The sequence below is a fragment of the Epinephelus fuscoguttatus genome, linkage group LG17 (assembly GCF_011397635.1).
Source record: "Epinephelus fuscoguttatus linkage group LG17, E.fuscoguttatus.final_Chr_v1".
Lineage (NCBI taxonomy): Eukaryota > Metazoa > Chordata > Actinopteri > Perciformes > Serranidae > Epinephelus > Epinephelus fuscoguttatus.
This window is the reverse complement of record NC_064768.1, coordinates 25,553,730-25,568,269: the sequence shown is the minus strand read 5'-3', so window position 1 is coordinate 25,568,269 and position 14,540 is coordinate 25,553,730. Positions and strand designations below refer to the sequence as shown.

The 14,540-nt window shown below is 43.0% G+C and overlaps 1 protein-coding gene across 3 annotated transcripts in view; it reads left to right on the top strand.

Annotated features, from left to right (window-relative positions):
- Positions 1–8: 8 nt before the first annotated feature.
- The window catches only part of LOC125904838 (potassium voltage-gated channel subfamily KQT member 4), a 75,491-nt gene continuing 60,959 nt past the window's right edge, over positions 9–14,540 (top strand). For 2 of the 3 annotated variants that reach the window (XM_049602500.1, XM_049602499.1), the window contains exon 1: positions 11,429–12,223. In XM_049602500.1, coding sequence (XP_049458457.1) covers positions 11,922–12,223 — 302 coding nt within the window. In that variant the 5' untranslated portion in view covers positions 11,429–11,921. Of the gene's footprint in view, positions 106–11,428; positions 12,224–14,540 lie in introns of those variants that run through there. The other variant, XM_049602501.1, reaches the window with a different exon arrangement.

Here is a 14,540-nt window from a genome sequence, read left to right as displayed (position 1 = left end):
ATTACTAGTGTGTGGAGTGTAGACAGGGAGGCAGGAGAGAAATGCAACAGCACGCCAAGAGATAAGACTTGAACCATCCCAGTCAGCATCCAACTGTATTTCCAGGTAGACACAACCCACTACCAGAGCCCAAAATATCCTTATTGGTCTCATAGTAACCTTTATCCAATGGGTATGACGTCAAGACTATATCATCAGAGGAAATGTATCTTTAATCAGTGCTGGCCGATAGAAGGTAAATCAAATATCGCAGTATTTTTGACTGAATACCTTGATCTTGATATTGCGACAATATTGTAATTGTGTAAAGACCAACAGAACAGCTTGAACAGTCTGAAGTTGAGAAAGTTACATCACTTTATTGTAACGCAGCCTTTAAAACCAGGAAAGACAACAGAGAGATATTACAGTATCTAAAATCTAAGACAATATTTCATCTGATATCACAATAATATAATATCGATATATTACCCAGCCTCTAATTTGTATGTCCAAGACTCCTTTTTATAATGAACACAGGAACATACTGCTTGTTTCATCTGTCAGTGTGAGGCTTGCGCTGTTTTCCCAAATGGCCACAGGAGGGCAGCACTGATCTAACAAACTCTAAGTGCCTCTGATGTGCTGTATTAGGGCACCTGATTTATTGCAGAACACACAGGTCTACAACTTTTCACCAGGAGCATTGTTTAAGAAGCAAAGACAGTGGCAAAAATGTGCAATCAATATGTGCCCACGTTGCACCCAAACCGGACTATATGAACACCACTAATCTTGTTTCTGCAACCTTCCTCGAGTGCTGGAAAAGCTTCGTGTGCTACAAAAGGGCAAGCGGTTAACAATAGAGTCACGAGTTATTTGGCTGGAGACTGCTCAGCTCCTGCGAGATCAGACTGCATTCCTTATCCGACCTAAATCTTAAAAGGAAGAGAAGTAATTATGGTGGAACAGAAAATTAGGCAGACAGAGAGATGCAGGTGGCTCATAATGTCCCACTTTACACCAAGTTAAAGGTCTTGCTTTCAACATTTTGTCAGAGTTAAAAGTCAAAGCTCAAAAGTCGTAGATGTGTTCTTTTCTCCGCCACACATACACTCTAAGTGAACGCTAACGACACAATTATCTGGTTCAGCCACAGTAGTCAGAGCCACACGTAAACATTAGTCTGGGGCTCTTTCTTAATCGACTTAATCACCGAACAATAACAGCATTAATGAGTGCAGACTCATGCTCGGCTCTCTCTAATAAGAGCAGCGAGGATTGTGAGAATGTTTGAGCTTAAGTCAAGCATGAAAAGGATTGTGTGGTGGTATTTTTCTTGGCCCGGCTCGTCTGGTCAGATCAAGGCAACCTGGGCCGGATGGATTGGGGCTGACTGCCTTGGCTGCAGTCTGGACCTTGTGATTGGGCCACAACACCAGTTGGTCTCACTAATTTTAGGGACAAACCCGTAACAGGAGTGGACATTCACTTTGTGTTTGATCCTCCTCTCTCTCTTGCTGAGGTGTCGGGACAGCTTCTTGAAATCACCGTTAAACCACAATGCAAGCTTTTCCCAGGTGCTGGCATTTCAGTGTTGTGTAAGAATAATGTGACAATTCAGTGAAACTCTCTTATCGCTTATCTCCTTTCATAAGAAGGTCAGGGTGCGTGATCATCAACAGAACAGTGTATCTGTTTAACAATGACAAAGAAAGACCTTAAAAACAATTAAAATCCTCATCCCCCCAAAAAAAGTTTGTTTATAAGTGTATAAAGTAGTTTGATTCTAGTCAAAAAAAGACTGAATGTATGTCCATGTTTTAATTCAGAATAAAGATGCTGTTAGTTCTTATAATAAAAACAACTTAGTCGGAATCGATTTAAAAAAATAAAACTAGATATATTCTTTGCCCAATAATTAACACACACTCTGCTCTCCAAAAAAAGAAATAGATTTATTTTAATTTACAAAGAAGAGAATATATTTTTGCTAAAGCACCACAGCTGCTGACATGGAGCCTTGAAGGTGAGCCCAACAGTTCAATGATGACCTCCTTAAAGCTACAGTGAGTAACTTGTTTAATCAAATATTAAGGAAATATTAATATCTACCACTGTATCCTGACAGTAGTACATAAGGTATGTAATGCAGCTGTCAATCATGTCAATCACTGCATGTTAACTGCGGTCAAACTGTCAAACTGCAGCGCTGATCAAATACGAATCAACGGCATTGCCTATTTCTCACCTGAAATGTTTACAGAAACATTTCTTAGTGTACTGTTTAGCTCTAAAATGAGAACATTTGCCTGGCGTTGTGTGGTGCTTCATTTTTGGCTCAACTGGCAAACTTTTGCAGCACACTTGTGCAGTGGTTAGCATTGTCGCCTCACAGCAAGAGGGTTCCTGGTCTGAAACCAGGGTGGGGGAGCCCTTCTGTGCGGAGTTTGCATGTTCTCCCTATGTCAGTGTGGGTTTTTAGGTACTCCAGCTTCCTCCCACAGTCCAAAGACATGCAGGTTAACTGGTGACTCTAAATCGCCTGTAGGTTTGAATGTGAGTGTGAATGGCTGCCCTGTACCCGACCTCTTGCCCATTGTCAGCTGGGATAGGCTCCGGCCTCCCAACGACCCCCAACAGGATAAGCGGTGACAGTAATGAATGAATGTTTTCAACTTGCGGCTTAACAGTGCACTAAAATATGTTTCCAAAAACATAGGAGATGAGAAATAGGCAGTGCAGTAACAGAATCTTGCGGCAGTAGCTCAGTCCATAGGGACTTAGGTTGGGAACCGGAGGGTTGCGTGTTCGAGTCCCTGTCCGGACCAAAATATGGAGCGTGGACTGGTGGCTGGAGAGGTGCCAGTTCACCTCCTGGGCACTGCCGAGGTGCCCTTCAGCAAGGCACCAAACCCCCCAACTGCTCGGGGCGCCTCACCAAGGGCAGCCCCCTCACTCTGACATCTCTCCACTTTTTGCATGTATAGGTCCTGTTTGTGCATGTGTGTGTCTTTCAGACCTGTGTGTAATTGACAAGCAAGAGTGAAAACATTGAATTTCCCCTCAGGGGGATTAATAAAGTAAATAAACTAAACTATAAACTAAACTAAACATATTTGATCGGCACTGTCTCGTTTGACAGTTTGCATGCAGTTCACAAGCAGTGATTGACATGACTGACATCTGCGTTAGAGACTCCTCAACTCTGATTAGTTGTTTTCCAACAGCTGTGGTAGATTTGAGCAAATGCCATTAGAGACACTACAAGGTGTAGGAGGGTCATGATTTTTGTCTCATGCACTCCTGTGTGGATGTAGTGACAGTTTCAACAAACATGACAAAAAGTTATGTACATACAAGTTAACAACTGTAGCTTTAAAGGGCCAGTGTGTAATATTTGGCATGGTTTATTATCAAATCTGAATCTGAATCTGAATATTCTACCCATTGTTATATATGTTTATATAAGTGTATAATCGCTATAAAATAAAATTTGTTTGGTTTTCGTAGCCTTATAATTATGCTTTTATATATATATATATATATAGCAAGGGTCTTGCTTTAGAGAGGTCGCCATCTTGCGCCGCCATGTATGTACGGCAGACCGAGCGGACAATCCAGCCAGCCAGAGAACGCGTTTCGCGTGTATAAATAAACCAACGAAGACAGCGGAAGGAAGGAAGAAGGAGGAAAAAACAGCAGAGAGTGTTAGTAGTTCGTCGATAGAGAATAGTGAAACGTTTTTTTAGTTATAAAGTTTGCGAATGGACCACACTTACCACGCAACAGGAGAGAATGAACCTGAACCGTCATCTGCGAGGAAAAGAAGACGCAACTTCACTCCTTGTGATGCACTCTCTGTGGCGCTTTTCCTCCTGATGATATATCTCCCCAATGATGGTAGCAGTAGCACCGAATCACATTCTGTGCAGCAAAATGGGAGCGGAGGATTCAGCCTCTCTTCTCCCCTGCTCAGCATCAAACACATGACTTTCCTCATCTGTGTGCTCCGGCTCAAACAGGTATGGCTCTGGGTCTGTGTCCGCTACAAGAAACTCTTCAAAATCGCGTTCAAAGTCGTCCATTGTAGCTACTATAGTCCGGAGATATTGCTAGGCTAAATAAACAGCTGAGCACTGTTTACCTGCTATGCTGTCAGTCAGTGTGCGGGCTGGAGATTGGTGGAGCAGAGAGGGGAGGGGGTGCCCGCTAGGTATTGTAAACGAGTATGTGTGTATGGAGTGTGTGTGTTACGCTAGAAGAGTCAGAGTTTGGGACGGAGTCTTTTACCCCCTGGAGTGTTACCGGAGTTTCTGGAGTGCTCAAATAAACGGGCCTTTTTCCCGAACGCTCCTCTGGTCTCCTGCTCGTGAGTGATTCATTACAATATCGTAACATGGTTTAGATTTCTAAATAAACATTCACCTCGTTGCTAGATAGACCTACTCCTGAAAAACTTGTGTCTGCGCAAGGCTTTTTGTCCCTACGAGGCCACTGTCATTTACCCGATGGGAGGGGTGAGCGAGTGAGCCCTGCAATCTAGAATTTGACCACTGATGTCACTGTTTTCAACGGTTTTCAACACATTTTACACAGTGGCCCTTTAATACACCACCGTCCAAATCATTCAGGTTCATTCAGGACAGTTGAGAAACTAAAAACCACCCCAAATAAATCCTTGAGGAAGACTCTCTCTGGTCTGAGCACTTTCAGAATTTCTTCTTTCTTTCTTCAGATACAGAGGGATGACTTTTATGAGTTAATAAATGATGTTGGTCAACCTGAGGTTTTTGATGCCACACTCCCCTCTCCTCTCTCATCTGTATGTTTTAAAATCAGTCCTGTTATAGCACTTCTTAATACTACTGCTTGTGTGTGTTGGCTCAATCTTTTTATAGCTCAGACTTTTATGGGTTAGGGTTGTTTTTGCCTGACGGAAGTGAGGTAGTGTCTCCGCTGTGGTCCCCTCCACCCCTCTAAATGGCTGTCAGTGACACGCCGCATACTCTTAGCAGGAGCGTGCTCTGTCACTGCTGTAAAAGCATTAAGAGCGGTAGTCAGTTACAAAGGATCTTTTGACTGGTCGTGAATGGACCACTTAGTGAGTTAGTGTAATTTCCTGACTTGGTCATGAACGTAGTGTTTGACACTTACATGTTGCAGAATGGCCGATTGATTAACACAGGAAAACGACCTCATGTCAGTTGACATTTTCAGCGCCCACATGATGGTTGGTGTGTGCTGCTCAGCAGAGGTTCCTGTTCCAAATACAACACTGTTTGACACAATGTTATTTCATCTCTCCAAAGACTATGAACAGACATATCACAACAACATTAACCCAACACAACGGACACTATGTCAACAATTCAGCCCCCTCCTCTCTCCTCTCTTAGCCCCTGTGATGTTTTCCATTTAGAAACAACTGTTATAGAGGAGGAAACAGATGAAAAGGAGAAAAGAGATTAAATAAAGGCAAACAAGAGTGCGGCCTGGGAAAGCCATTAAGTGGCGTAAGTAAATGTCCAAGTGCGCAGCGGAAATAAAAGGTTGGTGGGGGTCAGACGCAGTGAGTTTGTACTCTACTATGTGTAGCGCACAATTGCTGATGTGAGTATTTTTAAGTTCCCATAGATTCCCTGAGTGGCTGTCGACTCCCGGAGCTCAGCGGGCTCTTTGGGGCGTGAGTGAATGCTTGGAGTGAGGAGTGCAGTGGAAAAACAACAGCGAGGGGAGAGGTGGGCGTGAAGGGAACACAACAGCCGCGTCCAAACACTGGGCCCCAGTAGTCCGCTCTGGGTCATCCCCAGCTGTAATTCCACCCTGAGTGCCACCAGCTCTGTGTACCAGAGTGAGTGAGCCCTTCCTCATGGTTGGGTAGTATACATTCGTACATTCAACCGCCCTTTCCACATTCATAGTTTACAGTCTGACCTTGCTCAGCTGTTGTGTGTTGTCACGGGCAGTCTTTATCCCAGAGGGTCACGTTGGATCCTCTGCTCAGCTCTTAGTGTTGATTACTGGGTGAAAGTATCACAGGAGCACGTCTGGTACTGTTATAGAAAGAGGGGGTGCATGGTTTTGCCTCAGTGAAACTTTGATGTAAATCCCTGAGGATACTAGCAGGGCTGGCCTGTCCATCGACACCTTCCTACTTAGTGGCCCCGCGGTTTGGCCTGCAGAGAGGAAACCAGGCTAACAGAGAGCGCGTTGTGGTGGGAGATCCCCCGTACAGGATGGCGCTGTGTTGATGTTTAGATTTAGTACCTCCCCCTTTCATCGTGGGGTGGTTAGGCTCCACAAGACTCTACAGTTAGATGACCTTCCCAGATTAGATCCCCTGTCCTTTATCTTTGTGTCATTTACTTTACATTATTACTCCAAGTACGCAGAAAGCTACACCTCTGCTAAAAGGCCCAGCCCTTACTTCTTCACCAGTTACACCTAAATTCACTTTAAGTCACAAGTTTTATTTATGAATTAAATATCAGTTGTTTATGTGCTTCTCAACTGATCATATTCCAAATATAGGTTTTACTAATATATTTCCAAACACATATTTAAAAGCTAGAACAGCACCATATATATGTCTGGATATGTTTCCAAAACTGTCAGAATTATGTCAAAATATGGTTGTGCTGTGCTAGAGCCTCATCATCTCAAATGTGCATTTATTATATACTTCTAAACAAAATATTTCACATACTTAAAGGGACAGTTCACCCCCAAATCAAAAATATGATATAATTTTTTTTTTTACCTGTAGTGCTGTTTATCAGTCTAGATTGTTTTGGTGTGAGTTGCCAAGTGTTGGAGATATCGGCAGTAGAGATGTCTGCCTTCTCTCCAACACAATGGAACTAGATGGCACTCGGCTTGAGGTGCTCAATGTGCCAAAAAAAACCTTCTGCTTGCGAGTACTTTTGTTAGAATAGCCCGTTTTTACCGTTTGTTCCTGCACCAAACACGCACCAAAAGTGATGACAATATTCAGGAAAAAGCATGGCATAAATTGTTTATCATAAGTCTGATTTTATTTGGCTGACCAACACAATTTAAAACTGGTATATAGTTGAAGTTCGCACTTTCGACACAAGTTGAAACGGAGACTCAGCGAGGCTGCATCTTGCTGCTACGTCATCTTAAATCAGTCATATGATTTGGACGCACTGGCACGTCTGTGGACTCCAGAGGGTTAATCAACTATCAAAACTGTTGGTGATTCATTTTGTTTTGACTGATTCATTGTTTAACCCACTAATTGTTGCAGCTCTACTTTCAATACACGAGATCCATTTGGAAAATATCACATTAAATTTCAGATCAGTTTTTCATGTTAACAAGCCACCGGTCTGTATTAAAACATTGCTGTAAGAAGTGCAGCTGTCAGCAGCTGATTCCATTTTATAGCCGTCAGTGAGTCCATCAGTCAGCATGTGGGATGCTAAGTAAAGAGTTAAGGATTAGTATGTTAAGTTATGTAATGGAGCGAGCCCTGGGAATAATGTCTAGATTTGTGACTTGTGAGCGACTCCAGCCACATTCCCTCATGTCATTCCACAGACCTGCATGTTCCATAAACTGCAGCCGCCACAATGGACAGGAACGCACATAGTTAGCATGAGTCACCTGCCTCTGCCGTTTGTTGTGGAACACTGTTAGACTTTCACAATCCTGAACGCATGTCTACGGTAGATTGTCATTTCCTTCGTTAGATGCAGAAAACGGTGTGTATTTTTATTCAGGAATAACATTCATGTATTATACTTAAATGCTGCCAGTGAAGAATGATTCACTCAAGTGGGGGATGAGAGATGTGAGCGATGAGGTCCCAGAGCAAGAGAGCAGATTTGTTTCTCCAAACTACTCATTTCTTTTCCTCCTCAGGAATTTCACTTCCAGCACATCTAGGTTTACATTCAAGTGCTTCTGTTTAGCTGAATACTACCTCAAAGACACATCATGAATTACTTTAGTGTTTGCTGATGTCACTGTTGGTGGTCAGATGATACGCCGAGGCCAACAGGAGTTTGGGGACCACCTCAATAATGCATTCCTCAGAGGCCCTTCTGACAGGTGATCTCTCCACAGAGGGCTGTGCTCCATAACCCCAGTATTTGTGTCATAACCACAAGCTCTCTGTGTGTGTGTCACAGTTATAGATTTAGAAAGCTCTGTCCACTGACATGCTGTCGCTGTGTCCCCCAGCACCTGTCTCTGCTGTCCCAAACACCTATAGCCATGGATGCAAGCCCCCTTCCACAATAAACACAAGTGACATTCTCATTTCAGAGGGAAGACAAAGGAAACTTCTGTAACCTCAGATCACTCACCATTAATAACTATGTTTTGGAAGGCTTAGAAAAGGTAGATCTGGGGCATTTGGAACAGTGTAAACTACTCTCTGGACAAGTTATAATACCCTGAACAAAAATTTAAATGCAACAATTTTGCATTCAGATTAAAGTTAAAGATCTAAGATATTTTCATGCACTCAATGGATAAATTTCTCACAAATTTTGGTCACAGGTTTGTTAAAATCAGTGTTGGTGCGCACTTCTCCTTTTCCAAGATCATCCATCCACCTGACAGGTGTCGCATATCAAGATACTGATTAAACAGCGTCATTACGACACAGGTGTGCCTCCGGATGGTCACAATGAAAGGACACAAACGTGCAGTTTGATCACACAACACAATGCCACAGATGCTGCAAGACATTTTGACTCGTCATAGTGACAAAAGCACAGGTGTGAATAATGAGATGAACAATGGCTGAATTCCATTTAGCTGCTTTTTTCCTCCAGGTTCCTGGTCTTGTGCATGCTCGCTCACCATCACTCTAATGCCTGGTTCACACTACATGATATCAGCCCGATTCTAGCCCGTCGCAGCGTCATATGGTCTCAGCAAGGATCGTGAATGACAATGAGCGTCATACACGATAATCCATCATTTCATCTCGTGTAGTGTGTCGTAGTAGACGACAACGGATGCCACGTCAGGGACGCCTCACAACTTTCCATCAGAGAGTCTAGCATGTTTGATTTTCTTTTTGGCGTTCACGACTGCTCCCGTCACAGCCATCACTTTGACAAATAGGAACACAGAGCGATCTGCTACCATAGAAACAACTACATGACAACAACACCCCAGGGGTTTTGATATTTCCTCTAGGCATGTTACCACACAGTGTAAAAAAGGGAAAAATGATGGTGTGAAACAGCAGAGGCACTTTATCAACCCGCTGAGTTAACGTTACTGTCATTAGCATCAAGCTAGCAAAGAATGTTATTTCTTCATAATGGAGACGGACATAAAGTAAGAAAATTTAAAAAATAGTGGCTTTTACTCACCACAACTGCAGAGGCTCCCAGCTTCATTTGAAACAGACTACATTATAAACGGGCCGTTATTTATTATTCCCTCTGTATTTTTATATTTTTACTTTTTATCGGATTCTGTTTGCCTTGATAAAGGCAATGTATCGTGCCATCATTTCAAAATCAACACTTCCTTTATCTGTTTCAAATTAAAAGCCCCATACATATAACCTTGGCTGAGAGAATCCCTTCATTTTCTAAATAGGCTTTTATTGTGAAACACTTGCAGGAACTTGTTGTGGGGGATTCAGTGTCTTGTATTTTTGCGTACAGTACTTCAAATGTAGCTCCTCCCATCTGGTGGCACTTTTCACGTTACTACAGTTACATTTCAGCTGGCACATGAACAGACACAGTGACGGAAATAATAGTAATAATAATAATAAAAATAGAACAAGAATAACCCGATGACATCACACACGTAGTGACAGACGACTGGGGATGATTGGTGTGGACCATCGTGTAGTCCGTCATGTCTGTCGGCCAAGTCATGGCCCGATTTTATGTTTCCACAATCGCCTAATGTGACATAGTGACTGTCAGAACATAGAAATGTCATGTAATGTGAAGCAGGCATAACTGGAACACCTGAATAGAACAGAGCCATCATCCGTCTTATATGTACCACCTGTGCTTTTCCTACTATGACAAGTCAAAGTGTCTGCTGTGAGTCAGGCCTGTTGGCATGCTGACTGCAGATATTCCAACAGAGCTGTTGCCTGTGAACTGAATGTTCATTTCACCACCATAAACCATCTCTAATGTTGTTTACATGAATTTGGCAGTACATCCAACAGGCATCACAACCATAGACCATGTCTAACCACACCGGCCCAGGACAGCTAATGCAACTACTGGTTTGAATGTCCGCACAAACCATCAGATACTGACTCAGGGAAGCTTATCTGCGTTCTCATCATCCTCACCAGGTTCTTGACCATAGGTCTTGACGTGACAGCAGTTCATCATTTTAACTGACCTAAGGAGGCAACTGCTCACCTTCAATGGCATCCAGCAGTTTGGAGAAGTGTCCTCTTTACAGATAAATCCAAATTTGGGTCCCATGGTGGGGGTGGGTTTACATGGGCTGGCATAAGCTACAGACAACAAACACATGCATTTTATTATCGACAATTTGTGACCAAAAAAATATGCATTTCTGTGAAATCCTATTACATGTCTTTTTTCCCCTCAAGATAAAACTGCCCACTTTAGATTGGCTTTCATTGTGACCATCCAAAGGCACATCTGTGTAGTAACGATGCTGTTTAATCAGGATCTCGATGTCACATCTGTCAGGTGGATGGATGATCTTGGAAAAGAAGTGCTCACTGACATGGGTTTTAAAAATTTGCTACCCAAATTTGAGAGAAAAAGTCTTCTGTGTGCATAGAAATGTCTTAGATCTTTTAAACCTGTGAAAAATAGGGACAGTGTTTAAGTTATTGTTCAGTTTTTGGAAGGCTTAAAAAGTAGATCTGGGGCACTTTGATCTTTATAAACGACTCCCTGGGTCCTTTATAATAGTTCTGGAGAATTTAGGTGCATATGCACAAGCAGCAGTTCTTATTAAAGTTACCAATTCTCTCAGAAATGTCAATCTTCCGGGAAAGCTGCATGAAAAAGAAAAACACCGTGTGGTCATCCTCTCACCGTGCACCCCTCTCTGATTTACCCATCCCGTCCTCGCCTCTCTCCAACGCTCCTCTGTCTCCACAGAGGGAGCTTTTCATCTTTGTCAGCGTTTACAACCCAGATGCAAACATCGGCAAGCGTTTATTTGGCCTCTCTACACACTTTCGGAGTTGGTCGTCCGCGATTTGTTGACATCATACTGATGGTCTTCACTTCTGCGCGCTCCACCCCGCCTGCCACCGGAGCAGAGGAGCGCTGGACCGGAGGGGCGCACAAGTAGGGGAGAGCAGGCTGATGTTAGCGACTGTGGCGAGTCTCACTCTGCCAATACAAACTATAGAAACATCCAAGACCAACTTCACGACAGGCTGTAGTTGGATATAGTTGTTTTGGACACAGATCCACTGCAGGAGCATTGCGCTCGCTGGCTTACCAGTGATTCCTTAGTGATTTCTGATTGCACGTTTCAAGTGTATTTATGGTAATAGATGCTTCACTTGATTAAGGTCAGTTTGGGTTGTTTGTGCAAAGCGATGGCAGGTCTTTGACTGTGTTGTTGGAGTTGGTGGACGTTTTATTACTTCTCTGCACCCCGCTGATTACTTCTCACATCTGACTCTCAACAATGATCGCTGAAGGTCACGTTTCACCGCGACGCACTTGTCCAAGTATTGTGCATCTTTTCTTTAGCGACCGTGATTTGATTTACAGATAACTTTTAAATCTTATCCAAGCAAACCGAGACTGAAACAAAGCAGGAATGATATTTACTCATGTGTTTTGACCGGTAGACTAGTTTTAGTCCACTTTACAGGCGAGAGAAACCGGACTATGAGTTGGTTAAAACTTTGCTGTGCGCTCCTGCGGATGATCCAGTGAAAAGTGTCAAATCATATGTAGTGTAATCGTGCCAGCCTGAAGATGTTAGGAAGTCCATCAAATAACGGCGGCATCAGGATGCTGGTGCCCCCGGCTCCGAACGACGACAGGCGGGTAGAGTTTGTGGCTCTCACCGCTGTTCACACGGAGAGGAGCGAGCCGTCCACCCCGGAGCGCGGGCACCCGTGTCACCGCACGGGTCTGCTGGGCACCCCGCTGCCCGGGCCGCCTGGACCTCGGGCCAACTCTTCCGCTTCAAGCAAACGCTTCAGGAAGTTGCAAAACTGCCTGTACAACGTGCTGGAAAGACCAAGAGGATGGGCATTCATCTACCATGCGTTCATGTAAGTGTTTGTTTTTATTGTGACCAAATTACGCACAGTTAAAATTCCACCTTTTTTTTTTCCCAATAACAACTTTTTAAAGTGTCCTAAAGTTAGAGAGTGGAGCTACACGCTGCGAGAAAGGCTACTTTGACTTGTTTCCAATCATGTGTTCTGATCAGTATATATGCCAGCAGTCATTTGATAAATTTTCCAATTAACCAAGCAGAGTTGCTTATGCGGCAATTAGCGCGATCACATGCCATACATCATCACAACACGGGGTCCCCTGTTCAATTTCCTCTTGTCTCTGTCTGATTAAATCATCACGAGGATCCTGGATATTAAATTGAATTTGTCCAAAACCGCAGGGAGTAATTGGCATTTTCAAAAATCAAAATTCCCTTGTAAACATTTTGATGCCTGCTGATAGCCATACTTTGAAATGACTCACTTAATATTTCCTGCAAGTTGGCATGTTTGACTAATGAGTTAAAAATGGTGGAGGTGTGAATGATGCACTGGAAAGGTTTATAATGACAGGAAGTGACAATTAACATCAGTTTTCTCATGTGTGTGGGTTGTAAGTGTGGTTACAACTTTATTTACGCAAGACTTGTTTGTTTCACCATTTTCTGACAAGTGAAGTATAATAATAATGCATTACAGGAACACTTTACCCACAAAATGACCATTTGTATATCACTTAGTCATGCCGCGTTAACCTTGATTTCAGGGAGAAAACTTTGTGTTTCTCGCATGCGTCCAATCAAAATGGGTAACATTTTAATTTATGGATTGGGGATCACGTTTAACAACAGTAAAACTATGTGAAAACATCTGTTTACGAACTCTCACACAATGCGTGCAGTCATTTATCCAATTGTATGCTCAGTACTTCCCAAACATATGCATGTTTGCAAACTAAATAAAGAAATATTATTGGAGAAGAGAGCGCTTTCAGTTTTAAATAGCAAGGTTTCAGTGAATAGGAAGTACTGAGCAGATGACTGGATAAATGAGACTTGGCTTAAACTGCACAAGTTGTGTGAGAGTTTGTAAACAGATGCTTTAATATAGTTTTTCTGTTGTTAGATGTAGTCCAGATAAATCAATATGTTCGCCTTTTTCCATTTAGGCATGAGAGAAAAACAAAACTTTCTCCGCAAAACCAAGGTAACACGGTATGACTAATTGATTTACAAATAGTCACTTTGCGGGTGAAGCATTCTTTTAAAGAAGGACTTGAACCCGTTCTGAACCCATTACGTGACAGCTTTTTAACCAGATGAAGAATAATCTCAACAATTAAACACATGCACTGAAGCAACTCCCTCTTATTGTACAAAGTATTCTGTCAGGGCTTTGAAGTGTCCGTGTACCATATGTTCTATACAACATGTAAACACTGGAAAACTATGAGCTCACTGGTAGCAATGCCTGTTAAGCTCAGAACTAATATGTGAAACACACAGCACTTACTCCTCCAATCCAAACTATACTGAATTGTCTTTTAATTAAATATGCACCTGTTTTAGATTCAAAATTAACCTCTTTAATGACTCAAAAAATAATCGGTGTGCTTGGTTTGAATGGTAGGCCTAAGCGTCTCATTAAAAGTCAAAGTTCATGCACTGAATATTTATCATGTCATTATATGTCTTTTTAAGTGAAGCCCAGGACAGTTGTGCACCAGCAGCTCTCCTCCAGCTGCGTCTGGCACATAGTGGACAGAGCATTATGTGTGGGAGCTCCTTGGACCCGGCTGTGCTTTCCATGTCGTTGTTTAGACAAGTGCAGCAGTCTCCCTGCCAATGCCATCATGTGTTTATAGCAGAGGGAAATCCCACTGCAAAGCTTCTCATACGTGCTCTCATCATGTACCATCGGCACATTAGTGAGTGCAGATCAGCATGTCTCAGTTCGTCCTTCAGCTCTTTCACTTCTCTGTTTCTGTTTCTTCCTTTTCCGCTCCCAGGGGACTACAAACGAACTGATATGTTATTTACCACTTCCACCCTGTGTGCTTCTCAATAAGAGCGATGGCCTTTGTAGGGTAGTTGCGGATGACATTCTCCATGACATTACTGGGTGTCAGAGTGGATGGCAGCTCTGCCATTGTTGTTATTTCTCTGTCAGAGAGGCAGGGCAGGCGCTCTGAGGTGCCCAGATCATGTTTCAGATGCCACGGCCTCCAAGACGGAGACTTTGGAAGTGAGCCGCCTCTGTGATGGCCTGTTTTATATCACCATCTCACAGATTGCAGAATGTACCTGAGACTAAAATCTTTTCAAAAATCCCTGTGCTTTGACATGATGCGTGTTGAGTGTGCATATGT